Below are 19,612 nucleotides of genomic sequence, written 5' to 3'. Positions count from 1 at the left end.
AACAGTGAATGGGTTTCATACTTCAAGTATACTAAGTTAACACAGCTTCTTCTAGCATAGCCCTAGAGCAGTGATGGCGAACCTATGACGCGTGTCAGCACTGAAAGGTCCCAGGTTCAATTCTGAGGCGGCCGCATGCCAGGATGAAACATTTGCTGCTCCTGAGGATGAAACATTTGCGAAATAATGTTTTTTCCTCAAAGTGACACACTACCCGAGTTATGCTCAGTTTTTTGGCGAAGTTTGATACACCAAGCTCAAAAGGTTGCCCATCACTGTCCTAGAGTCTAACCACCATGGATAATTCTGGTTCTAAGGCAAAAAATGAGCTCCTGGTCCCAACCTAAATATCTTAACCTGGATTAGTGAATATAACTACTCTATGTTTCATTTTTCTTATAAGTAAAATAGCTGATTAATAAAGCCTATTCCAGCTATACTTCAAAGAACGAATGTTCATTAAAAAGATTTTTTGAGACCCTGCCAGTTGGGGGTCTGTGTACCTGAGTGGAATAGCTCTGTATAACTAACATCTGTATCACTGACAACTCTTAGCTTTCCTAGAGATTCACAATGTAGGGGACTTGAAATATTAACTTGGCATTTGCCATCTGAGTGATAGTCTTGTATATATAAATATGGCATATTTTCGTAAAAAGCTTTGATAGAATATTTGTTTCCTTCAGAACAGGAACGAGAGAGTGACAAATATGTAGTTAAAAAACAAACCAGATTACAGTTTAATGGTCAAACAGGGAAAATCAGTGAAAACCTTCAACTGCAATCTATTCTTTAAAAAACACACCAGTACACATAGATAGAAGAAGCTTGTGAAAATGTAACCGAACTTTAAGTTCTTCCTCATGCCATTAAGTTGAGCTATTTGAACAACAACATTCCTTTTAAATGTTGAGGCCCTCCTTAAGTTGTCCTTGCTTACCCTCCCATCTCAGTTCAGGTGTCACTTCTAAACCACCCCCCCCCCCCCCCCCCCCCCGCCCTCAAGCCCACCACATCCACCCATCTGATTCCAGAATGCGTTTCCTGGGAACCCAAGGCTTTCTCTGTGAACCCTCTCAGAGGCCCCGCTACAGCCAGGCTTTCAATCTCCCCTCCCCACCAACTCTCCACTCCTTGGGGCCAAGAACACGGTATAATCTATATACAAGTCCACAGACTAAAACAATTCATTTCGTATTAATAATGTCATAATTTTAAAGTATGGAAGTTGAGAGCTGAAAGGAATCTCAGAAACCTTTTATTCCAACCCTCCACTCGTTTTGAGATTTTAAATGACTTGCTCCCAATCAGAGAAGAGCCAAGGACCAGAATCCAGATCTTGAAACTCTTGTTCCAATGCTCAAACCACACTGCCTTGCCTTTGCAAATTCATAGGATTAAATGAGGGAAATCAGAAATTTAATCCAATCTTCCACGTCCATCCCTGGTCAATTTCATAAGCCTTTTGGAGGAGATGAATTACATGGTTCAGAACAGAGCCAGGATAAAAAAGGCAGATCTACGCTGAGGAGCCGTACTCTTCCCACTACCAGTACATCATAATGATTCAGCTTTCAAATGGAGGGGGCGGATGTAGAACAAAGGTCAGCATGGCCCAGGGACCAAAATCCTGCCAGGCCTGTTTCTGTACAGCTTACAATCTAATAATGCTTTTTACATTTTTTAATGGGTGGGGAGAAAAAGAGGGAAAAAAAGGGTTATATTTTGTGAAATATATAAAATTCCAATTTCAGTGTCCATTAATCAAGTTCACTGGACTACAGCCATGATCATTTGTTTAGGTATTGTTTATGGCTGCTCGTGTGTAACAACTGCACAGCTGAAAAGTGAGAGAGACCTCCTGCAAAGTCTAAAATATTTACTATCTGGCCCTTCACAGAAAACTCTGCGGAGTTTCTGGTGGAGGAGGAGCATTTGCTCTCTTAGAAATCAGAAGAAAAGTTGGACTCCCATCAAACTCAGCAGTCCTCAGTTTAGAAAAACAAAGGGTTTGGACAGAACTGATACCTCTGTCCCATCATGTTGAATGAGAGGGCTCAAAGTTCATTCACTCACATAGGCAGAGGGTAAGCTGAGACCTTCGAGGTGGAACAGGACAGAGATGGCCTGCAAACACTGGTCTTTCTAGAGCGAGTCTTCCCCACTACTCCACACCGTACCCAAATGGCTCATAAGTTCCCTGCCAGCTCCCTGCCACATGATTCCAAGACAGAGAGCTACCCTTGACCCTGAGAGTAAATCAGTGCAGCTAAATGGAGGCAGCAAGGGCAAAGCACACCATTTTAGTCAGCCACCGGAAGCGGAATCTGGCATTGACTAGTTTCTACCTGACACTTGGAGCGGGTTATGATCCCTTGGTCTTCTCAGCTAAGAAGGACAGTAAGAAGGCACTTCCTTCATAGGCTTGTTTGGAGGATTAAATGAGTTACAGTTCAAATGTCAGGTCCCTTCTAACCTTTCTCCCCTTTCCAGAGAATAAACAGTTAAGTGAACCTTGTTAGAAAACTTACAAATAGGCTCACAGTTTAAGATTTTTTAATAGAGCCACATAAAAAATATGTTTCAGTGCAGTAAAAATAAGCATTTTGGTTGGGTGTTTCCCTCACATATCTTTCAGTTGTTTGAAGCTTCTTCCAAATTATAATCTATACTAATAAAAGGGTAATATGCTAATTAGACCAGGAGACCTTCCGGATGTCCTTCCGGACAAAGCCATAGTGGCGGGGCCGAGGCAGAGGCGGTTAGGGGCAATCAGGCCAGGAGGGGAGGGCAGTTGGGGGTGATCAGGCCAGCAGGGGAGGGGGCAGTTGGGGTCAAGCAGGCTGGCAGTGGGGGGCAGTTGGGGGCAAGCAGTCTGGCAGGGGGGGCAGTTTGGGGTGAGCAGGCTGGCAAGGGGGGGCAGTTGGGGGTGAGAAGGCTGGCTGGGGGGGGGGGGCAGTTGGGGGTGAGCAGGCCGGCAGGCAGACTGGTTAGGGGCAATCAGGCAGGCAGGCAGGTGAGCAGTTAGGGATCAGCGGTCCCGGATTGCAAGAGGGATGTCTGACTGCCAGTTTAGGCTCGATCCCACAGGGGATCGGGCCTAAACCGGCAGTTGGACATCCCTGAGGGGTCCCAGATTGGAGAGGGTGCAGGTCGGGCTGAGGGACAGCCCCCACTCCCCCCGCTCCCCATGTATGAATTCGTGCACCGGGCCACTAGTCCCAAAATAAGAGTACTGTAGTTTTTAGAAAAGTTATGTTTATGTAATTTTTATAGCAAGCTACCCAAAAAAACAAGCTGCACTATATTATACTCATGTTCACTTATGAAGACCAAGATTGTAAAAAAAACAACAACACCCAGAAACAGAAAATCCTAGTTTATTTAGTCTGACTTCCTTAACATGAAGTTCTTCTTGTTCTTAAAATAGTCAGCTTTGGATGAATTCCAAAACTGACATAAGCCTATTTCAGGTGTTTTGAAGAAATTGAAGAGAATCAGAAGTGAAAACAAGATTGGGATATAAAACGTTTGTGTGATCACAAATGCCAAGAACCTTATTGTCTGAAACCACCATTTAATAAAATTTTCTGCCCACGCTTATGAAAATAAATAAGCATATGTTCTCAACATTGGTTGCACAGGCCACTAAAGGTTAATTTCAGTAACATGTTCTAATTTCTAATAGTTGCTAGCACAGCTAATTGCTTCAGTCACTAGAACTGCAACAACACCGAAATCTGCGATAGGCTGAAAACATATTTTTTCATAGCTTATGCTAGCAATCATCTTAATGGCCACTTTAGTCTTAGTTATTAAGATAGCATATCAGCATTTTACACAATGTTAAATTACACACTGTCCAGCCCATTCTGGTATATGGGGTAATAAAATCAGACCCTAGTTCTTTCACTGAAATCCTAAAAGATACCACACAAGGTTAGTGTGAGTGACAAGGTTATTACTCTTGGAAGTAATTACAACTTGAAAGTTCAAACTGTTACGAGATGGGAAATTCAAGCCACTAAACTTGTTTAGGTGAAATGACTCGGGAGATCATGACATGCAAATTCATAGAGAGAGATACACTCTTTTCGTGCGGCTGGCTTCGCTACATTGTCATGGTTTCTGTACTCCCAAAACTACACAGAAAAAGAAAAAAAAATGAGAACGTCATCTAACAGTCACAGGTAGATAGATATAGGACAATATGGGCCAAACAAACCTAACAGAAGAGAAACCAAGTCACTGAGGGAAGAAGGGCTGAGTGGGGCTGACGAATAGAAGTTCTTTGTGGGGACCAGGCGGACCCGGGGCTCCAGCAGGGGCCGTGGGTGGGTCGGCCCCGCGAACAGGTGTTCACAGGCTCCTGCCCCAGCACCCACTCTCCGAGGAGCCGCTCGCTGCCCCTAAGGTGGGGCAAGAAGTAAAGTAGGAAGCACGCCTGCTGCCCAGAAAAAAAATGCATTTTCTCCCCCGGTGGCGGCCCCTGACCGTGGAGGATGGGGAAGGGGTCCCATACGCACCTGCATTGTAAAAACGGTCCAGCACCGTGGTCTCCCCAAAGTCCAGTTTTCCAAAATGAAGCGTCTCCAGCGTGGCGCCCACCGTCTCGCACGCCTCGCGCAGGCTCTGCAGGGCCTCGGTCTCGGACCCCACCTGCTGCCCCTGGCTCTCCTCGTTGATCACGTACGCCACTGTGGTCCGTCGGCCGCCTCCCCCGCCAGAGTTGCCCCGGCAACGGACGGCGCTGCTGCCGGAGGCGGCCGCGGGACACCCCGCGACCGGGGCGGCGGCACTCTCCACGTTCCAGAAGCTGCCCGGTGGCGGCGGGGGCAGCTGGTTCTCTTCGCCCTCGGCCCCCGCCGCCGCCCCTCCCCGCCAGCAGCTGCCGCCCTCGGCGAGGGCACAGAGGCCCGAGTGGGCTAAGGGCGGCACGGAGAAAGTGATGCCCTCGCCCGCCTCCGCGCTCATCTTTCCCGGCCGGGCTGCGGCGGCGGCGGCGGCGGCGTCCCCCGCGCAGCCGCTCCGTCTGGGCAGCCACAGCTCCGGGCTGCTCCGCGCGCGCCGGGCTAGGCAGCTGCCATCGCGAGCCGTGCCTTCCGCGCCGCGCCGACGCCTCCTCTCGGACGCCCTTTCCCCCGAAGGGACGCCGCTGCCCGGCGGCGCCTCGCCCCTCCTCGGCGCCTCCGTGGCCGCGCCGCTCGCCCGCCGCAGGGTGTAGAGTACACGGGGCGGGACAGCGCTTCCTTCTCTTGGCGGGCGGACAGGGCGGCTCGCGAACCGGCGCGGCGGTGCGGCTCAAGGGCGCCGCGTTCGGGGTGCGAGTGTCCGGGTGTGTCACGCCGGGGCCCCGGCTCCTTCCGCGCGGGGCGCGCGGGGAGGGGCCAGGAAGAGCGCCCTCGGGGTGGGGAGCTGAGCTACCTGGCCGGCACCTCACGGGCAGGCAGGCGCGCGGGGCTGCGTGTCGGAACAGATCGGCCTCCCTCCTCGGCACCGATCCCTGGTATCGGTTCTACGTCTTCCGACTCCCCGGGCCTCCGTCTACTTCCGAGCGCTGCGGCCGCCCGGTCCCCGCGCCGGCCTCGCCGCTGGAGTCTCCGCGCCCGCCGCTCGCCCTGCCGGCCACAGGCTTCTGGCCGCCCACTCGCTGCACCGAGAGTCGGGGGGGCCCGCCCCGGGGGAGGCGCCGCTGGGGAGCCGGAGCCGGAGCGAAACGGACCGCGCCGCTGCGCCCGGAGCTCAGCCCCAGCGGGGCGCGGAGCCCAGCTTCTCCGCCACCCACCGGGCCCCCACCTCAGAAGACCTGGAGTCGGCAGGAGCCCGAAGCGCACGCGACAACTGGGTGGCGCAAAAAGTCTGTGTAGCGAATGCTGGGGCCTCCGGAGCTACAGCCCCAGAAGCATTTGCAGCGTTTCCCGGGGCCACGGCGCCCCCCTCTGGCCCCTGCCGGGATCGCTCCACAGGGCCGTCTAGAAAGCCTGGGGCCGCCCCGGAGGCCCGCTGAGTGAACGGCGGGAGCGCTCTGGAGCTGGGGCCCAACTGGGGAGGGCGGTTTATTCCTGGCAGTGCGCTCCGAGGTGGCAGGCGAAATTCATCAGGTCTTCCCCTGGAGCATTTCCTTTAAAATTTTCCAATAGTTGTGCTGTCATGAGTGAATAATTGGTTAGCTCCTGACCGATTTAGCATTCTTACTTAGGGTCTTAACAGTCACTCCCCCGCAACACACACACACACACACACACACACACACGCACACACACACACACACACACACGTGTGCCATATATCCATATACTTGGGATAGAAGACGAGGTCTATACCCAATTCGGCAAATCATCAGCCGCCAGTTAAAAGAAGGAAATTAAGTGACTAACTCTGTTCTTTAAATTGCACCACAGGCCCTGGCCGGTGTGACTCCGTGGTTAGGTGACTCAGTGGTTAGAGCGTGGGCTCCCGCACCAAAGGGTCACGTGTTCGATTCCTGGTCCAGGCCACAAACCTGGGTTGCGGATTCGCTCCCCGCCCCCGAAGGAGGCAACCAGTTGATGTGCACCTCTCACCTCTCCCTCCCTCCCTCCCTCTCTCTTTCCCCACTCCATGTGTCTCTCACATCTGATGTCTCTCTCAAACCGCAATGGAAAAAAATATCCTCAGATGAGGATTAACAACTCAGTTGCACCGTGGAGAGGGGGACGTGAGGGGAATGCTTGGATTGCTTAAGAGCATTCAAACAAAAAGGATCTACTTATTTAAAGAGTAAAAACAGATGTGTAAATTCTCAGAAAACTTCTCCACAATGCTGTAACTTTAGGAAAACCAGTGAAAGTTGCAAGGAAGTTACAGATTTTGGGCTTCCCATATTCAGGTATTGATTGAGTTCTTATGGCAAAAAAAAAAAAAAAAAAAAAATGTAACTCCAGAGGCTACACAATTGTATTCTCAAGGAAGCAAAATGGCCTTAGCTCTTTCTAAAGGTTTGTAAGATGATGAAAGGACATTTACAGTTAGGAAACTTTACACTCTTCATGTCAGCTGGAATCGATGTGATCCATCTCTGCTTTTGCGCTTGATATCACTAGAGTGTATATCAGTGATATACTGAGACAAAATGTTGATAGGCTACTAATAGATATATATCTTTTAGTATGTCCAACAACTTATCAAACCTATAAACTCCTGTCCGAGAAGATAATCCTCTACCCTATCCAGGCCTAAAATAATAAACACTGGAAATTCATTAGAATCTTATCTGGGAAACTAAAATGCCTAAATTCTCAAATAGCATTTTACTACACAAAGAAGACCTAAGGTTATTATACATAATGGCATTTTCTAAAAATCTTAACTTTTTAGACCATTTCATCTTTGCTTTCCTTCCAGATCTTTTCAGAGCCATTTTTCATACACAATTTTTATTTTTACTCATTTTGTTTCACTTTGAGTTGATTTAATAATTTTAAAGATGTTCTTGATTAATGGCACCCAAACTCCAATGCAATACTGAAAGACTGTAGTTAGTTCTAAATCTCTCACTAACTAATGGAATGATTTAGCTAATTACACCTACATGGAATTTATTAAGTTGAAGCATTTGAAATTTCCACTTTTATAGCTGATAAATAGACAAATATGCATAAATTCAAATAGTTCCATTTACAACTCTGAAGACTATGAGCAGACAGAGGGGACAGGTGCTTGCAAGGTTGGCTCAGTGTGTCCATCTAGAAAAAATGAAAGCATTTTTTCCTAACTGAAACACCCAAAAGATGTGCATTTTCACAATTTGTATAAATAAAAGGAGTGCTTTTTTCTAATCCAAAAAGACAAGCAAAATCATTGCCTATTTTGGGCTCTCGGGTTTGTTCTTAAAGAGGCAAAATAGTGCCCTAGCCAGTTTTGCTCAGTGGATAGACAATTTCTTACCATTATAATCTGTGCTTATTCTGATTGCTAATTTCCAAAGTACTAAGGTTTAGAATATGGAGAAGTTAATTTCAGTACATCTGACCTCTCCTGGGGAGATGTCTTTAGTCCATTTTAGGTAGGTGAGACAAAGTCCATTGGAACATAGCACTTTTATAAGTCACAGATCCTGGTAATTCTAAGTCCATTATTTAGAAAACTAGAGGCCCGATGCATGAAAATTCATGCAAGAGTAGGCCTTCCTTCCCCCTGGCTGCTGGCACCGGCTTCCCTCCGGCACCTGGGACCCAGGCTTCCCTCCTCTGGCTGGCTGCAGGCACCCGGGACCCGGGCTGGCTTCCCTCTGGCTCCAGCTTTGTCAGGAAGGACATCGGGAAGACATCTGGTCTAATTAGCATATTACCCTTTTATTATTATAGATATTCACCAGGATATTCAGACTAGCTTCTCCTCTAAGTGAAGGCAGTGAAAAAAGTGCTAGAGAATAACTTTCACTAGTGTGGCTTAGTTCTGGAGCCCACCCTGTATCTAGTTCAAGGTACAATTAGAGGCTCAGTCTTGGTCTTAACCCTTGGCCTGTGTAATGAGGGGTAAAGAGAGAAGTCTGCAATGAGAAGGGAAGTAGGGCGTGTTGTGTAGATAAAATAACTGCAGGGTTTTAAAGTTACCACTTGTAGACTGAAAGGAATTACCTACTTTTTCAGGAAATTCCATAGCATTATTCTCATCAACTTTTCCTGGGATCTTATCTTTGTAACTAATATTTATAAGTACTAAAGTGTCACACATAGTCACATGAGAGAGACTGTTTTTACCAATAGTCCTGCTACCCTGCATGAAGGAGATTAGGTAAGAAAGAGTTGGTGGCAATAATCTATATATAGAAAAGCCTAATAGGCAAATTGTCCCCACAGGAGTTCAGCCGGGAGACTGATCACTCACTAGGATGTACGCTGACCACCAGGGGGCGGCACAGACTGAAGGAAGGCCCCAGCCAGCAGCGGAAGGCCCCAAACGGCCCTGATCGCCAGCCAGGCCTAGGGACCCTACCTGTGTACAAATCTTGTGCACTGGGCCTCTAGTTGGCAAATAAAAGCATTCCACATTTATTTCCAAATTAGTGGAGACATGTTCATCACACCAATTATGGTCATGTAAAAGGAAATGCAGAAATTGTAGTTTTGTCCCACATGTGCGAGCAAGATGCTGACTGCATCACTCCCATGTCCAAGTGTAGCTCTGCTGAATGAAATCCCTGTTACAACGAGCCAGAGCATGCACTATCAGTAGAGAAGGGCCCTGAAAATAATGTACTTCTATAGTATTGATCATTCCTATTCCTCCTGGTTCTCACAAATTTGGGGCTGGTGGGGAGTGGGGAGAAACTCTTCTAATTTTTTCTGCTGTGCCCTCCACAAATGCATCTTTGCTGTGCTTTTAGGGTGGAGGAAAGTTTTTCAGAATTTTTTTTGGTCCTTTTAGGAGGTAAATTGGTGTTTTATACTTACATAATCATTTAGTCAGACTTGCAAGAAAATATTTTCATTGGCTTTCCCCAAAAGTTTTTTATGTACTTTAAATCCATATTAATTTTTTACTTGGATTCTATCATTCATGAACCATTTCTCTGCTCATTTATTATCCTACCTATGTGCCTATTATGTTTAGATTGGCTTAATAGTGTGATATGGATCCCTCAAGAAATGAGTCATTTAATAACTATCATTAATGACATAATTAGTCTCTCCTTTACTAGTGGCCCTGACTCATTCTAAGAATAAGTCATACTCAAGAAAAGATAAATGAGCTAACTGAAAAAAATAAACAGCTTTATCACATTAAGTATTTCCAATGACATTTTACTTTTTGTATTTAATACTTACTTATCAAGTATTATTAAATGTTGATGGAGCTGTGACCAATACTAATCATAATACTAGCACTACTAGTACTACTAATAAATGTATGATAACTTGTCCTAGAAAAAATCCCTAAAGCCATATAGTTATAAAATTTTTAATTAAAAATTTTATGTATATACATAACTATCCTAAGCTGATGTACAATAAGGAAATTGGTAAAATAATTCCAAGTGTAAGTATATATTACATTAGAACAAGATTCAGAGAAGAATAGTGGAATGGAGTTCAAGGAGAAAAAGAAATGATAGGTTTCCTAATAGTTAAAGATGATCTTGCTCATGTATTTTTAAAAATGGAAAACAGTGATAGGCAGCCTCTGCAAGGTGGACCACAATGATCTCTGCCCCCTGGAATTCAAGCCCTGAGTAAACCCATCCCCTTGAGGGTGGGCCTGACCTAATGACTTGCTTCTAACTAAGAGTACACACATAGCAAAAGTGATGGATGCAACTTCCAAGACTAGGTTACAAAAAGAATGTGAAACCTGTCTTGCGCATCCTCTTTTGTTCTCTCTCGCCCTCGCTCTCTTTCTTCACTCTCTCTCTATTTCACGCTTTGTCTTTCTGAGGGAGGCCAGGTGTCATGTTGTAAACTGCCCTATGGAGAGCCCCATGTGGCCATTGGCCAGCATAGAGCCAGCCCCTCAGTTTAATAGCTCAAAAGGAACTGAATCCTGCCAACATGCATGTGAGTGAACTTGGAAGTGGATTATCCTTAGTCTTCAGATGAGACGAACCCCTTGATTTCAAGCTTGTGAGAGATCTTTAGTAATCGGACCCAGAAAAACTGAGAAAGCAAATGTTGTTTTCAGCTAAGTGGACAGTTGATTACAAAGCACTAGATAACTAATACAATGATTGTGAGTGCCAGATGCTTATTATTTTTAGAATCTATTGGAAACATTTAAATTGATAAAAATACTTTTAATTTTAAAATGAAATCTTCCATAAGCTTAAAATTACATCATTTGCAACTATTTGAGCTTATGAGAAAATTTTTAGAGGGCAACTTAAAATGTATGTGGGTTTCATAATTTTTCTAAATTATTTTGGGGAGTGAATGAGTTTAAAATTAGCAATGTCCTAGCAGTATTGGGCAACCCTCATTTCTATGGGATAGTGAAAGAGGTTAAGGGAAAGAATTAAGAGTAAAATGGGAACTAGATGATTAAATTTCCTGCCTTAAAGAACTAAATTTAATACTTAAGCCAAGCTAGAAAGCATAACTAAAATAATAACCTATACCAACTGAGAGCTTACAGTGAGTGATACATGTCACCTCATTTAGTTTTCACAACAACCCTTGGCGGGAGATATTATCATTATGGAGATTTGAGGGGGCCAATTCATTATACCCCATGTTGTTTTGTTCAGTTGAGCCTACAGAAGAGCACCCATTTATCCATTGGAGCCAATATCCATTTATGGGACAATTTACCCATTTATCCCATTTATCTAAAGGATAATCAAGGGGCCATGAGTGCATGTGCTATAATCCTGCCTAAGAGCTTAAAGTGGACAACTAGCTATCATCACACAAATAAAAAGCATGAGGCTTAGGTTCAGTGCTACATCTCTGCGCTGAGGATTGTGTTCTTAACAGCTCTGTCTTTTCAGAAGACAATGAGAATGATTAATTGTATTTTCTACTATGTTCAAATTATATCAATCACACATAGATTTTTGTCTCTCTACATAGAAGCACAGTAAATTTATTTAAGACTCAAAAGCTTATTTTTTTCATTGTGGCAAAATATACAGACCATAAAATTTACCATCTCAACTATCTTTAAGTGTACAATTCAGTGGCATTAAGTATATTTGCATTGTTGTGCAACCATCACTGTTATCCATCCCCAGAACTTTTCCACTTTCTCAAACTGAAATTCCATACCCACTAAACAATAGCTCCTCATTGGTCCCTCCACCCAGCCCCTGACAATCACCATTCCACTTTCTGTCTCTATGAATTTGACTACTCTAAGTACTTCACATAAGTAGAATCATACAATATTTATCCTTTTGTGGTTGGTTTATTTCACTTAACATGATACCTTGAGGTTCATTCATGTTGTAGAATGTGTCAGCCTTTCCTTCGTATTTAAGACTGAATTACATTCCATTATATGTATACTAGAGGCCAGTAAATTCGTGCACGGGGGCGGGGGGGGGGGGACATGGCGGCAGGGTGTCCCTCAGCCCAGCCTGCACCCTCTCCAATCTGGGACTCCTTGAGGGATGTCCGACTGCCTGGTGGGATCGGGCCTAAATGGGCAGTCGGACATCCCTCTCACAATCCAGGACTGCTGGCTCCCAACTGCTTGCCTGCCTGCCAGCCTGATCACCCCCTAACCACTCCCCTGCCAGTCTGATTGATGCCTAACTGCTCCCCTGCTGGCCCGATTGCCCCTAACTGCCCTCCCCTGCTGGCCTGGTAACCCCCAACTGCCCTCTTCTGCCAGCCTGGTTGCCCCTAACTTCTCTCCCTTGCCAACCTGGTTGCCCCTAACTGCCCTCCCCTGATGGCATGGTCACCCCTAACTGCCCTCCCCTGCTGCCCTGGTCGCCCATAACTGTCTTCCCCTGCAGGCTTGGTCACCCCCAACTGCCCTCCCCTGCTGGCCCAGTCACCCCTAAATGCCCTTGGTTGCAGCCTGATCCTTCCCAACTGCCCTCCCCTGCAGGCCTGGTCCTCCCCAACTGCCCTCCCCTGCAGGCCATCTTGTGGTGGCCATCTTTGACCACATGGGGGTGGCCATCTTGTGTGTTGGAGTGATGGTCGATTTGCATATTACTCTTTTATTAGATAGGATACCACAATTTGTTGATCCATTCATCTGTCAATGAACACTTGTTTTGCTTCTACCTTTTGGCTATTGAGAATAATGCTGTTATGAACATGGGTGTAGAAACATCTGTTTCAGTTTCTGTTTTCAATCCTTTTTGCAATATACTCAGAATTAAAATTGCTGTATTATATAGTAATGCTATGTTTATTTTATTTTAATTTTTTTGAAGAACTACTATACTGTTTTCCACATTGGCTCTACCATTTTATGTTCCCATGAGATTCTAAAACTTTTAACAGGAAAGTATAACTAAAAAAACAAGTGATATGGAATGACTGTTGTAGAAAATTAGCCCACAATTATAGACTCTTGGAAATTGAAGGGCCTGTAAGTACATCTGTCCAACTACCCATTACACATTTGAAGATAATGCTTAAAGTGTTAGGATGATGGTGATGTTACCCTCTAGCAAACATCAATTAAAGGCTTACTATGTGCCCAGCACAAGGCTGTGCAGAACTAAAAGGAAAAAAAAAATACCCATCTTTTTCTGGAATTCTTTTCCATAACTACCATAAAGAAACTTAAACATAGTAACCTGTCCATTTACCTAGGATAATGACTCACTTGGATAGAAAGACCATATATTTATATTATTTAACTTCCTGTCCATCTCTGTGAGAAAGATAAACTAGTTTTGAAAACAATTTGGGTTGGTAAATATTTGCCATTAGAGTCTGTATGAGTGTCACAATAGCAGTTATAAAAACAACACATTTTAAATATAATTGTAGATTCTTACAGAAGCCTGATATCTAGCCATGCCCACTTACACTAATTTAGTCGAATGGTGTTCCACAGCAGTGGCCAAGTTTATAAATTACACAACTCTGAGGTTTAATAAATGTTTTGATAAAAACAGTTTCTGTCTCAGTTGAGAAAAGCCAAGTACCCCCAAATGATGAGGAGGACAGATAGTAACAAGCCTATTATAGCAATAAAAGGAGCACTTCCTAAGTGTTGCTAATGTTCTAAGTGATGAAAATGATCTCTCTGCTGGGCTTTGAATGCCCTGGTAGCTTCCTTCTTCTTCAAGACTTCCAAAAGTCACAATAAGGGAATACTGTTTAGCTTTAAAAAAGAAGGAAATCCCGTAATTTGAGGCACTATGCTAAGTGGGGGGTAGGGGGGTACTACAGACACAGAATGGCAAATACTCTATGATCTTGCTCATATATGGAATCTAAAATTATTGAACTCATAGAAGCAGAGTAGAATGGCAGTTGCCAGGGGTTGGGGGCAGGAGAAATAGGGAAATGTTGGTCAATGTACACAAAGTTTTAGTAATGCAAGATGAGTAAGTTCTAGTGATGTAATGTACAGCATGGTGACTATACTAACAATACTGCATTGTATACTAGAAATTTGCTAAGAGAATAGATCTTAAGCGTTCCCATTGAACACATGTAAAAAGGTAATTATGTGAATTGATGGATGTGTTAACTAGTTTAATTGTGGGGATTATTTCACAATGAATACATATACCAAAGCCTGTATATCTATTTCCTATATATCTGTTATACCCCAATAAAGCTTTAAAAAAGAATCACAGTAAGGAGTGCATGATGACAGCAACTCTCTGCCTTAGCCTTTCTTGGCTCTGCAGTGTCTTAGAGAGCAACCTGATACCTATAAAACTTTTCAATTTTTTTTGACTCCATGAGCCCCAGAAATGCTATGATTTCATAAGCAGTTAATCAGAAGTTAAAATCAACATCAGAGAATGAGTGTAACCACACTACATTCATATAATTTCAGTCTAAAAACAAAGAAAATAGAATTCTAGGCTGGCCTCTGCTGCAGAATTATAAGTGTACAATTTCTATTTGGCTTTGCAATATTTAGATTAGTTTATGTAAACTTATTACAGTCTTCAAACCCTTTTACCTAGAAATGATTAATCTAGTTAAAACTTGCCCATCCTATATAATAAAAGCCCAGCAACCGAACGGCGGAACAACCAGAACAACCGGTTAACCAGTCGCTATGACATGCACTGACCACCAGGGGGCAGACACTCAATGCAGGACCTTACCTCTGGTAGTCAGTGAGCTACCACAGTGGGAGCACCGCTCAGCTGACCAGAATGAGTGGCTGTTCCCACTGCGAACCCCGGGCCAAAGGGCAGGAACCCGGGCTGCGATCATTGCCTTCTTGCCCCAGGCTCCTCCTCCTCGCTCCCTGCTACCTCCTCTGGACACCCCAGGACATGCAGTGCTGCTGCCAGACTCACAGAGCTGACCCTGGAGGCTGGGAGGCAGGTTCCGGGCCACCGCAGGACTGAGGCCTACTCTGCTGCCTCTCAGTGCTATTGTCCCTGGGCCCGGCCCCAACCGGGTCCCCTGGAGAGGCGAGTGCTCTGGCTCCATGGAAGATGCCGGACCAGGGAGCAGCTGCTCAGAGGGCGGGTCCACAGCTGCTCAGCTGATGGGGATGAGCAGCACTCCCACAGCGGGCCAATCCCCACAGGCCATGCCCCCCACCAGTGCACGAATCTTGTGCACCAGGCCTCTAGTTTTACATAAGAAGAAACAAAAATCTAGGGTAAGTATGAAATTCAGAAGTAAAGAGCAAATTGAGATAAAAACTCAGAATTATTTGTCCTCTAGACTATTTGCATTTAAAAGAGGACTCTTCAGGTAATCAATTAAAAAATTCACAGGGAATAAATTTCCAGTAATGGAATTTCACACAGTCCTTAACTTTACTTCCATCGACACCCCTAGCAAACCTGGACTCCCCTTGGAAAGTAAGATGTGGGGAGGGGTGTGAAGGGAGGGTAGGAAGGGATAAGAGAAGAGAAGAAATATTTCATGTCTCCTATTCTTTGATCTTCCAATTCAACTCAAGTTGTTAAACATTTATGGAAGGTTTACTGTCTTTTGAGAATTCTTTAAGATTCTGGAGACACAAACAAATTAGACCTAGACTTCACTTCAAATTGCCCCAATCCAGTATAGGAATGTGGTTGATTTATTTATATGTTAAATTTTTTTTTAATTCTAGAAAACCTTGCCAGTGGAATAAAATAGTTTACAATGCTAGAGTCATGCATTGCTAGGTAAGGAGTGGCTACTATCTCAGAGCCCCTCAGAATTTTTTCTGTGGTCAGGATCACCATAAGCAGTTTACCCAGCTGGAACCAGCCTCTGTCCTTCCCAGAGAGACCACACTATTTTTAGCTTAGATTGGGTAAATCCTCCTGCATCACTCTTTGCCAACGTTCCAGCTGCCTTGTGTTTGCTCACTTCAATATTATATTAACCTCTTTTTAGCATAGCAAAAAAAAAAAAAAAAAAAAAAAATCTTCAGAATTTTTTCAGTTTACCTTTATGGTACTACAAAAAATAAAGCGAGAGTTTAGGCTTGTATAATGCTGCATTCACTCAATGACAATATTTCCTGAATGCCTATGTCAGGTTTTTGGGATATATCAGTGAGCATAACAGGCAGAGATTCCTGGCTCAATGGAACATATATTCAAGTTACTATACATAATAAAAATCCAAAGTAATTGAGGTTCAGAAAAGATACAATTTTTTCTCTCATGTAAAATAAGTGCAGATTTATTCAGTCCAGGGCTCCACTGGTGACTCCTTCACCGTGTCTTCTTTCTTAGCCTTACCTCATAGCTTCCCTCCTCAGGGTCACCTCATGATCAGAAGATGGCTGTTGTAGCCCAGCCGGAATATCTGCAAGGGAGGCTGGAAACAAGCTTTAAACCTGGGCACATATATGCAACCAAAATTTAGGAATTTTCTTCCTTACCAGAGAAGAAAAGGAGAATGGATACTGGTTAGGCAACAGTGTCACAGATATCTTAATCTTCAATACGATGTGTTTGTGTGCATGTGTGTGTATCTATAGATGGATGGATGGATGGATGGATGGATGGATGGATGGATGGATAGATGTATAAGAAAAAATTTTAGAGCATCAAATGGAGGAATTGTCAAATACATGTAGTACTTCTGGGGTTGTTGTACATGCTCTTTAAAAAAAAAAATCACGTGTATAAATCCTAACTTTAAGTATTTAGCTTCTGCTCATCCTTAAAAATTTAGAGTGCTGATTATCCCATCTAGACAGGTAGTGTTTAAGGAGTGTGGGTTATGTGCTGTCATTCATTTCATTTAGTGTAATCCCTTATTCTTGGTTCTCAAAAATAATCTGCAAGTTTCTTAATGTATTTATAATTAATAAAAAAAAGATCTCTGCTGAACACTTACATAAGCAAGAAAAGAGCCTTCTCTGAGAGGTCCTGCTTTCGGTTCATGAAAGATCCTGGGTGTCCCTAAATCCTTAGCTTCTTAGAGACACCACGTCCTGTGGCCCCAGGGAAGGACATGTGCCTCTAAAGCAGTGGGCGCCTGACTAAACTCAGTTCTGGCTCAGTCTTGGAAGGAGCTGACTTCCATTCTTTTGGCCTGAGTTTCCTAATTTGCAAAATGAAGCCGATTAAGTTCAACTGCCACAGCATTTTATTTAACTGCTAGATTAATAATTGTCTTTGAAATATTTTTAATTGAAGACAGGCCTATATATCAACAAAAGCAATAACACCTTTTTCAGTTGTCCTAAGAGAGAGACTACATTCGCATAACTTTTATTATAATACTAGAGGCCCGTTGCACAAAAATCGTGCACTGGGGGAGGGGGAGAGGTCCCTCAGCCCAGCCTGCATCCTCTAGCAGTCCAGGAGCCCTAGGGGGATGTCCAACTGATGGCTTAGTGCTGCTGTGGAGATGGGAGAGGCTCTCACCACCACTGCTGCACTTGCCAGTCGTGAGCCTGGCTTCTGGCTGAGCAGCGCTCCCCTGTGAGAGTGCACTGACATTCAGGGGGCCAGCTCTGGCATTGAGCGTCTGCCCCCCTAGTGGGTAGTCTGCATTATAGTGACCAGTCGTTCTGCTGTTCGGTCTATTTGCATATTAGCCTTTTATTATATAGGACCAGTGCACGGATTTGTGCACCGGTGGGGTCCCTTGGTCTGGCCTGCGCCTTCTCGCAATCTGGGACCCCTCAGGGGATGTTGGAGAGCTGGTTTCAGCTAATCCTCGCAGGCCAGGCTGAGGGACCCCACCGGTGCACGAAGATCTTTGGTTAATCTTTTCCTGCCCTCATCCCTCCCCTCTTCCCTTTGAAATTCATCAGTCTGTTCCATGTTTCCATGCCTGTGCATTGAGCATCTGCCCCCTGGTGGTCAGTGTGCTTCATAGCTACTGGTCAAACAGTGGAACAGTCGCATGGTCGAACAGTCACTTAGGCTTTTATAAATATAGATATGGTTATACTTGTTTGAATTTATTATTATCTGTTGTTAATTTATTACTGTGCCTAATTTATAAATTAACCTTTATCATAGTTAGGTGTATATAAGAAAATATATATAGGGTTTGGTACTATCCACATTTTCAGGCATCCACTGGAGGTCTTGGAACATAAATCCCCTCTGCAGTTAAGGGGGACTACTGTACACACATTTGAAAATAAAATTAGTGGCATATTATAAGCACTGTTCTTCACTTTGATTTATTTTTCAGTAAACAGTAAACTTCTCTCTGAAGATGTAGACAGAAAAATTAAGGATCTAAAGTGAGACGAACACTACTTCTCACTGTACACTCTTTAAATACTTTTTAAATCATGTGCACATATTAATTTTTAAATGATAAAACATACATATGAGGTAGCTTCTGCATATTCTTAATATTTGGATGAAGATCTTAAAAACAAGTAGCAAGGCTTTAAAGAAAGCCAACTCAAGGTCCTTTTACTTCTCTTTTAATTTTGTGGCATCATTAACTTCCTACTTCTCAAGGAGCATGATTTTTAGCAACATTTACTTTCTGTTTTAAAAAATATTTTAAAATTTATTTTAGAGAGGAAGGGAGAGAGAAAGAGAAATGAAAACATAAATGATGAGAGAGAATCATTGATTGGTTGCCTCCTGCATGCCCCACTCTGGGGATCGAGCCCACAATCTGGGCATATGCCCCGATCAGGAATCGAACTGTGACCTCCTGGTTTATAACCACTGAGCTATCCTGACTGGGCACAACATTTACTTTCTGAATTAAGCTTTGGATTATGATGCTACCCAAAATCAAGTCACCACTAAAAGGAAACATTATTCTGTTGTCTATGAAATATAGAACCCAAAATTTGAGATAAAGTGTGGCTACCACCTGGTGGTCTTAGTTTGAATAAAAATAACCTTCAGTTATAATAACATGTCTTTATAACAAGTTTTGGGGTCATGATGTTAATTAAGAAGTAAAAAGGATCAGACTATATCATACTTATTGTGCACATGAGAATATAAAAAAGGTAAAGCAAAGAGCCCCAAAACACAAAGCACATACTTACTCATAATTACTTTATAAGTATTTCATTCACTAAATTTGTCAGAAAAAGGATATGATTGCTATAACCCCCCAAAGAAGGGAAAAATAAGAAAAGCAATTACAATTCTTACAAACTTTATTAGACGCATGTTCTTTACAAATTTGGAAGTTAAATTTTAGAGATGAGGTGAAATTTCTGGAAGTATTCCATCCTCAGGGAGTATTTGAAAGAGGACAGAGGTGGCGTGTGGGATAAGAAGGTAAGGACTTTTCCTGCGTAGGGGGCAGCATTAAGAACACCCAGAAAAGTCAGTGGGTGTAGGGAACAAAAGAATCTTTCAGAAGAATTCTGTAGGCAATCCATGCTAGTGAGATGGGGGAGGGGGGACTTTACTTTACTTTTTGAGCTTCTTGAAAGTTTTGTCTCAGAAGGGTAGTGGAGAATGAAACTAAATTCTAAAACTTTTCAATTTATTTAAGAATAAACTTTTTAACCATTTTTTAAAATCACATTTGCTTTGTTCAGTGGGTTATAATCTACACTTACCGATATTTTAATTGGTCCAGAT

At 43.8% G+C, this 19,612-nt stretch overlaps 1 protein-coding gene across 2 annotated transcripts in view; it reads right to left on the bottom strand.

Moving 5' to 3' along the window:
* MAP3K5 (mitogen-activated protein kinase kinase kinase 5) overlaps positions 1–5,282 on the bottom strand; it is a 170,111-nt gene extending 164,829 nt beyond the window's left edge. The window contains exon 1 of one of the 2 annotated variants that reach the window (XM_008162042.3): positions 4,527–5,282. In XM_008162042.3, the coding sequence (XP_008160264.2) occupies positions 4,527–4,974 (448 nt within the window). In that variant the 5' untranslated portion in view covers positions 4,975–5,282. The remainder of the gene's footprint in view (positions 1–4,526) is intronic. The other variant, XM_028141508.2, reaches the window with a different exon arrangement.
* Positions 5,283–19,612: the final 14,330 nt, after the last annotated feature.

This window comes from Eptesicus fuscus, chromosome 10 (genome assembly GCF_027574615.1).
Source record: "Eptesicus fuscus isolate TK198812 chromosome 10, DD_ASM_mEF_20220401, whole genome shotgun sequence".
NCBI lineage: Eukaryota > Metazoa > Chordata > Mammalia > Chiroptera > Vespertilionidae > Eptesicus > Eptesicus fuscus.
Note: the sequence above shows the minus strand (reverse complement) of the source record. Positions and strands in the feature narration are given on the sequence as shown.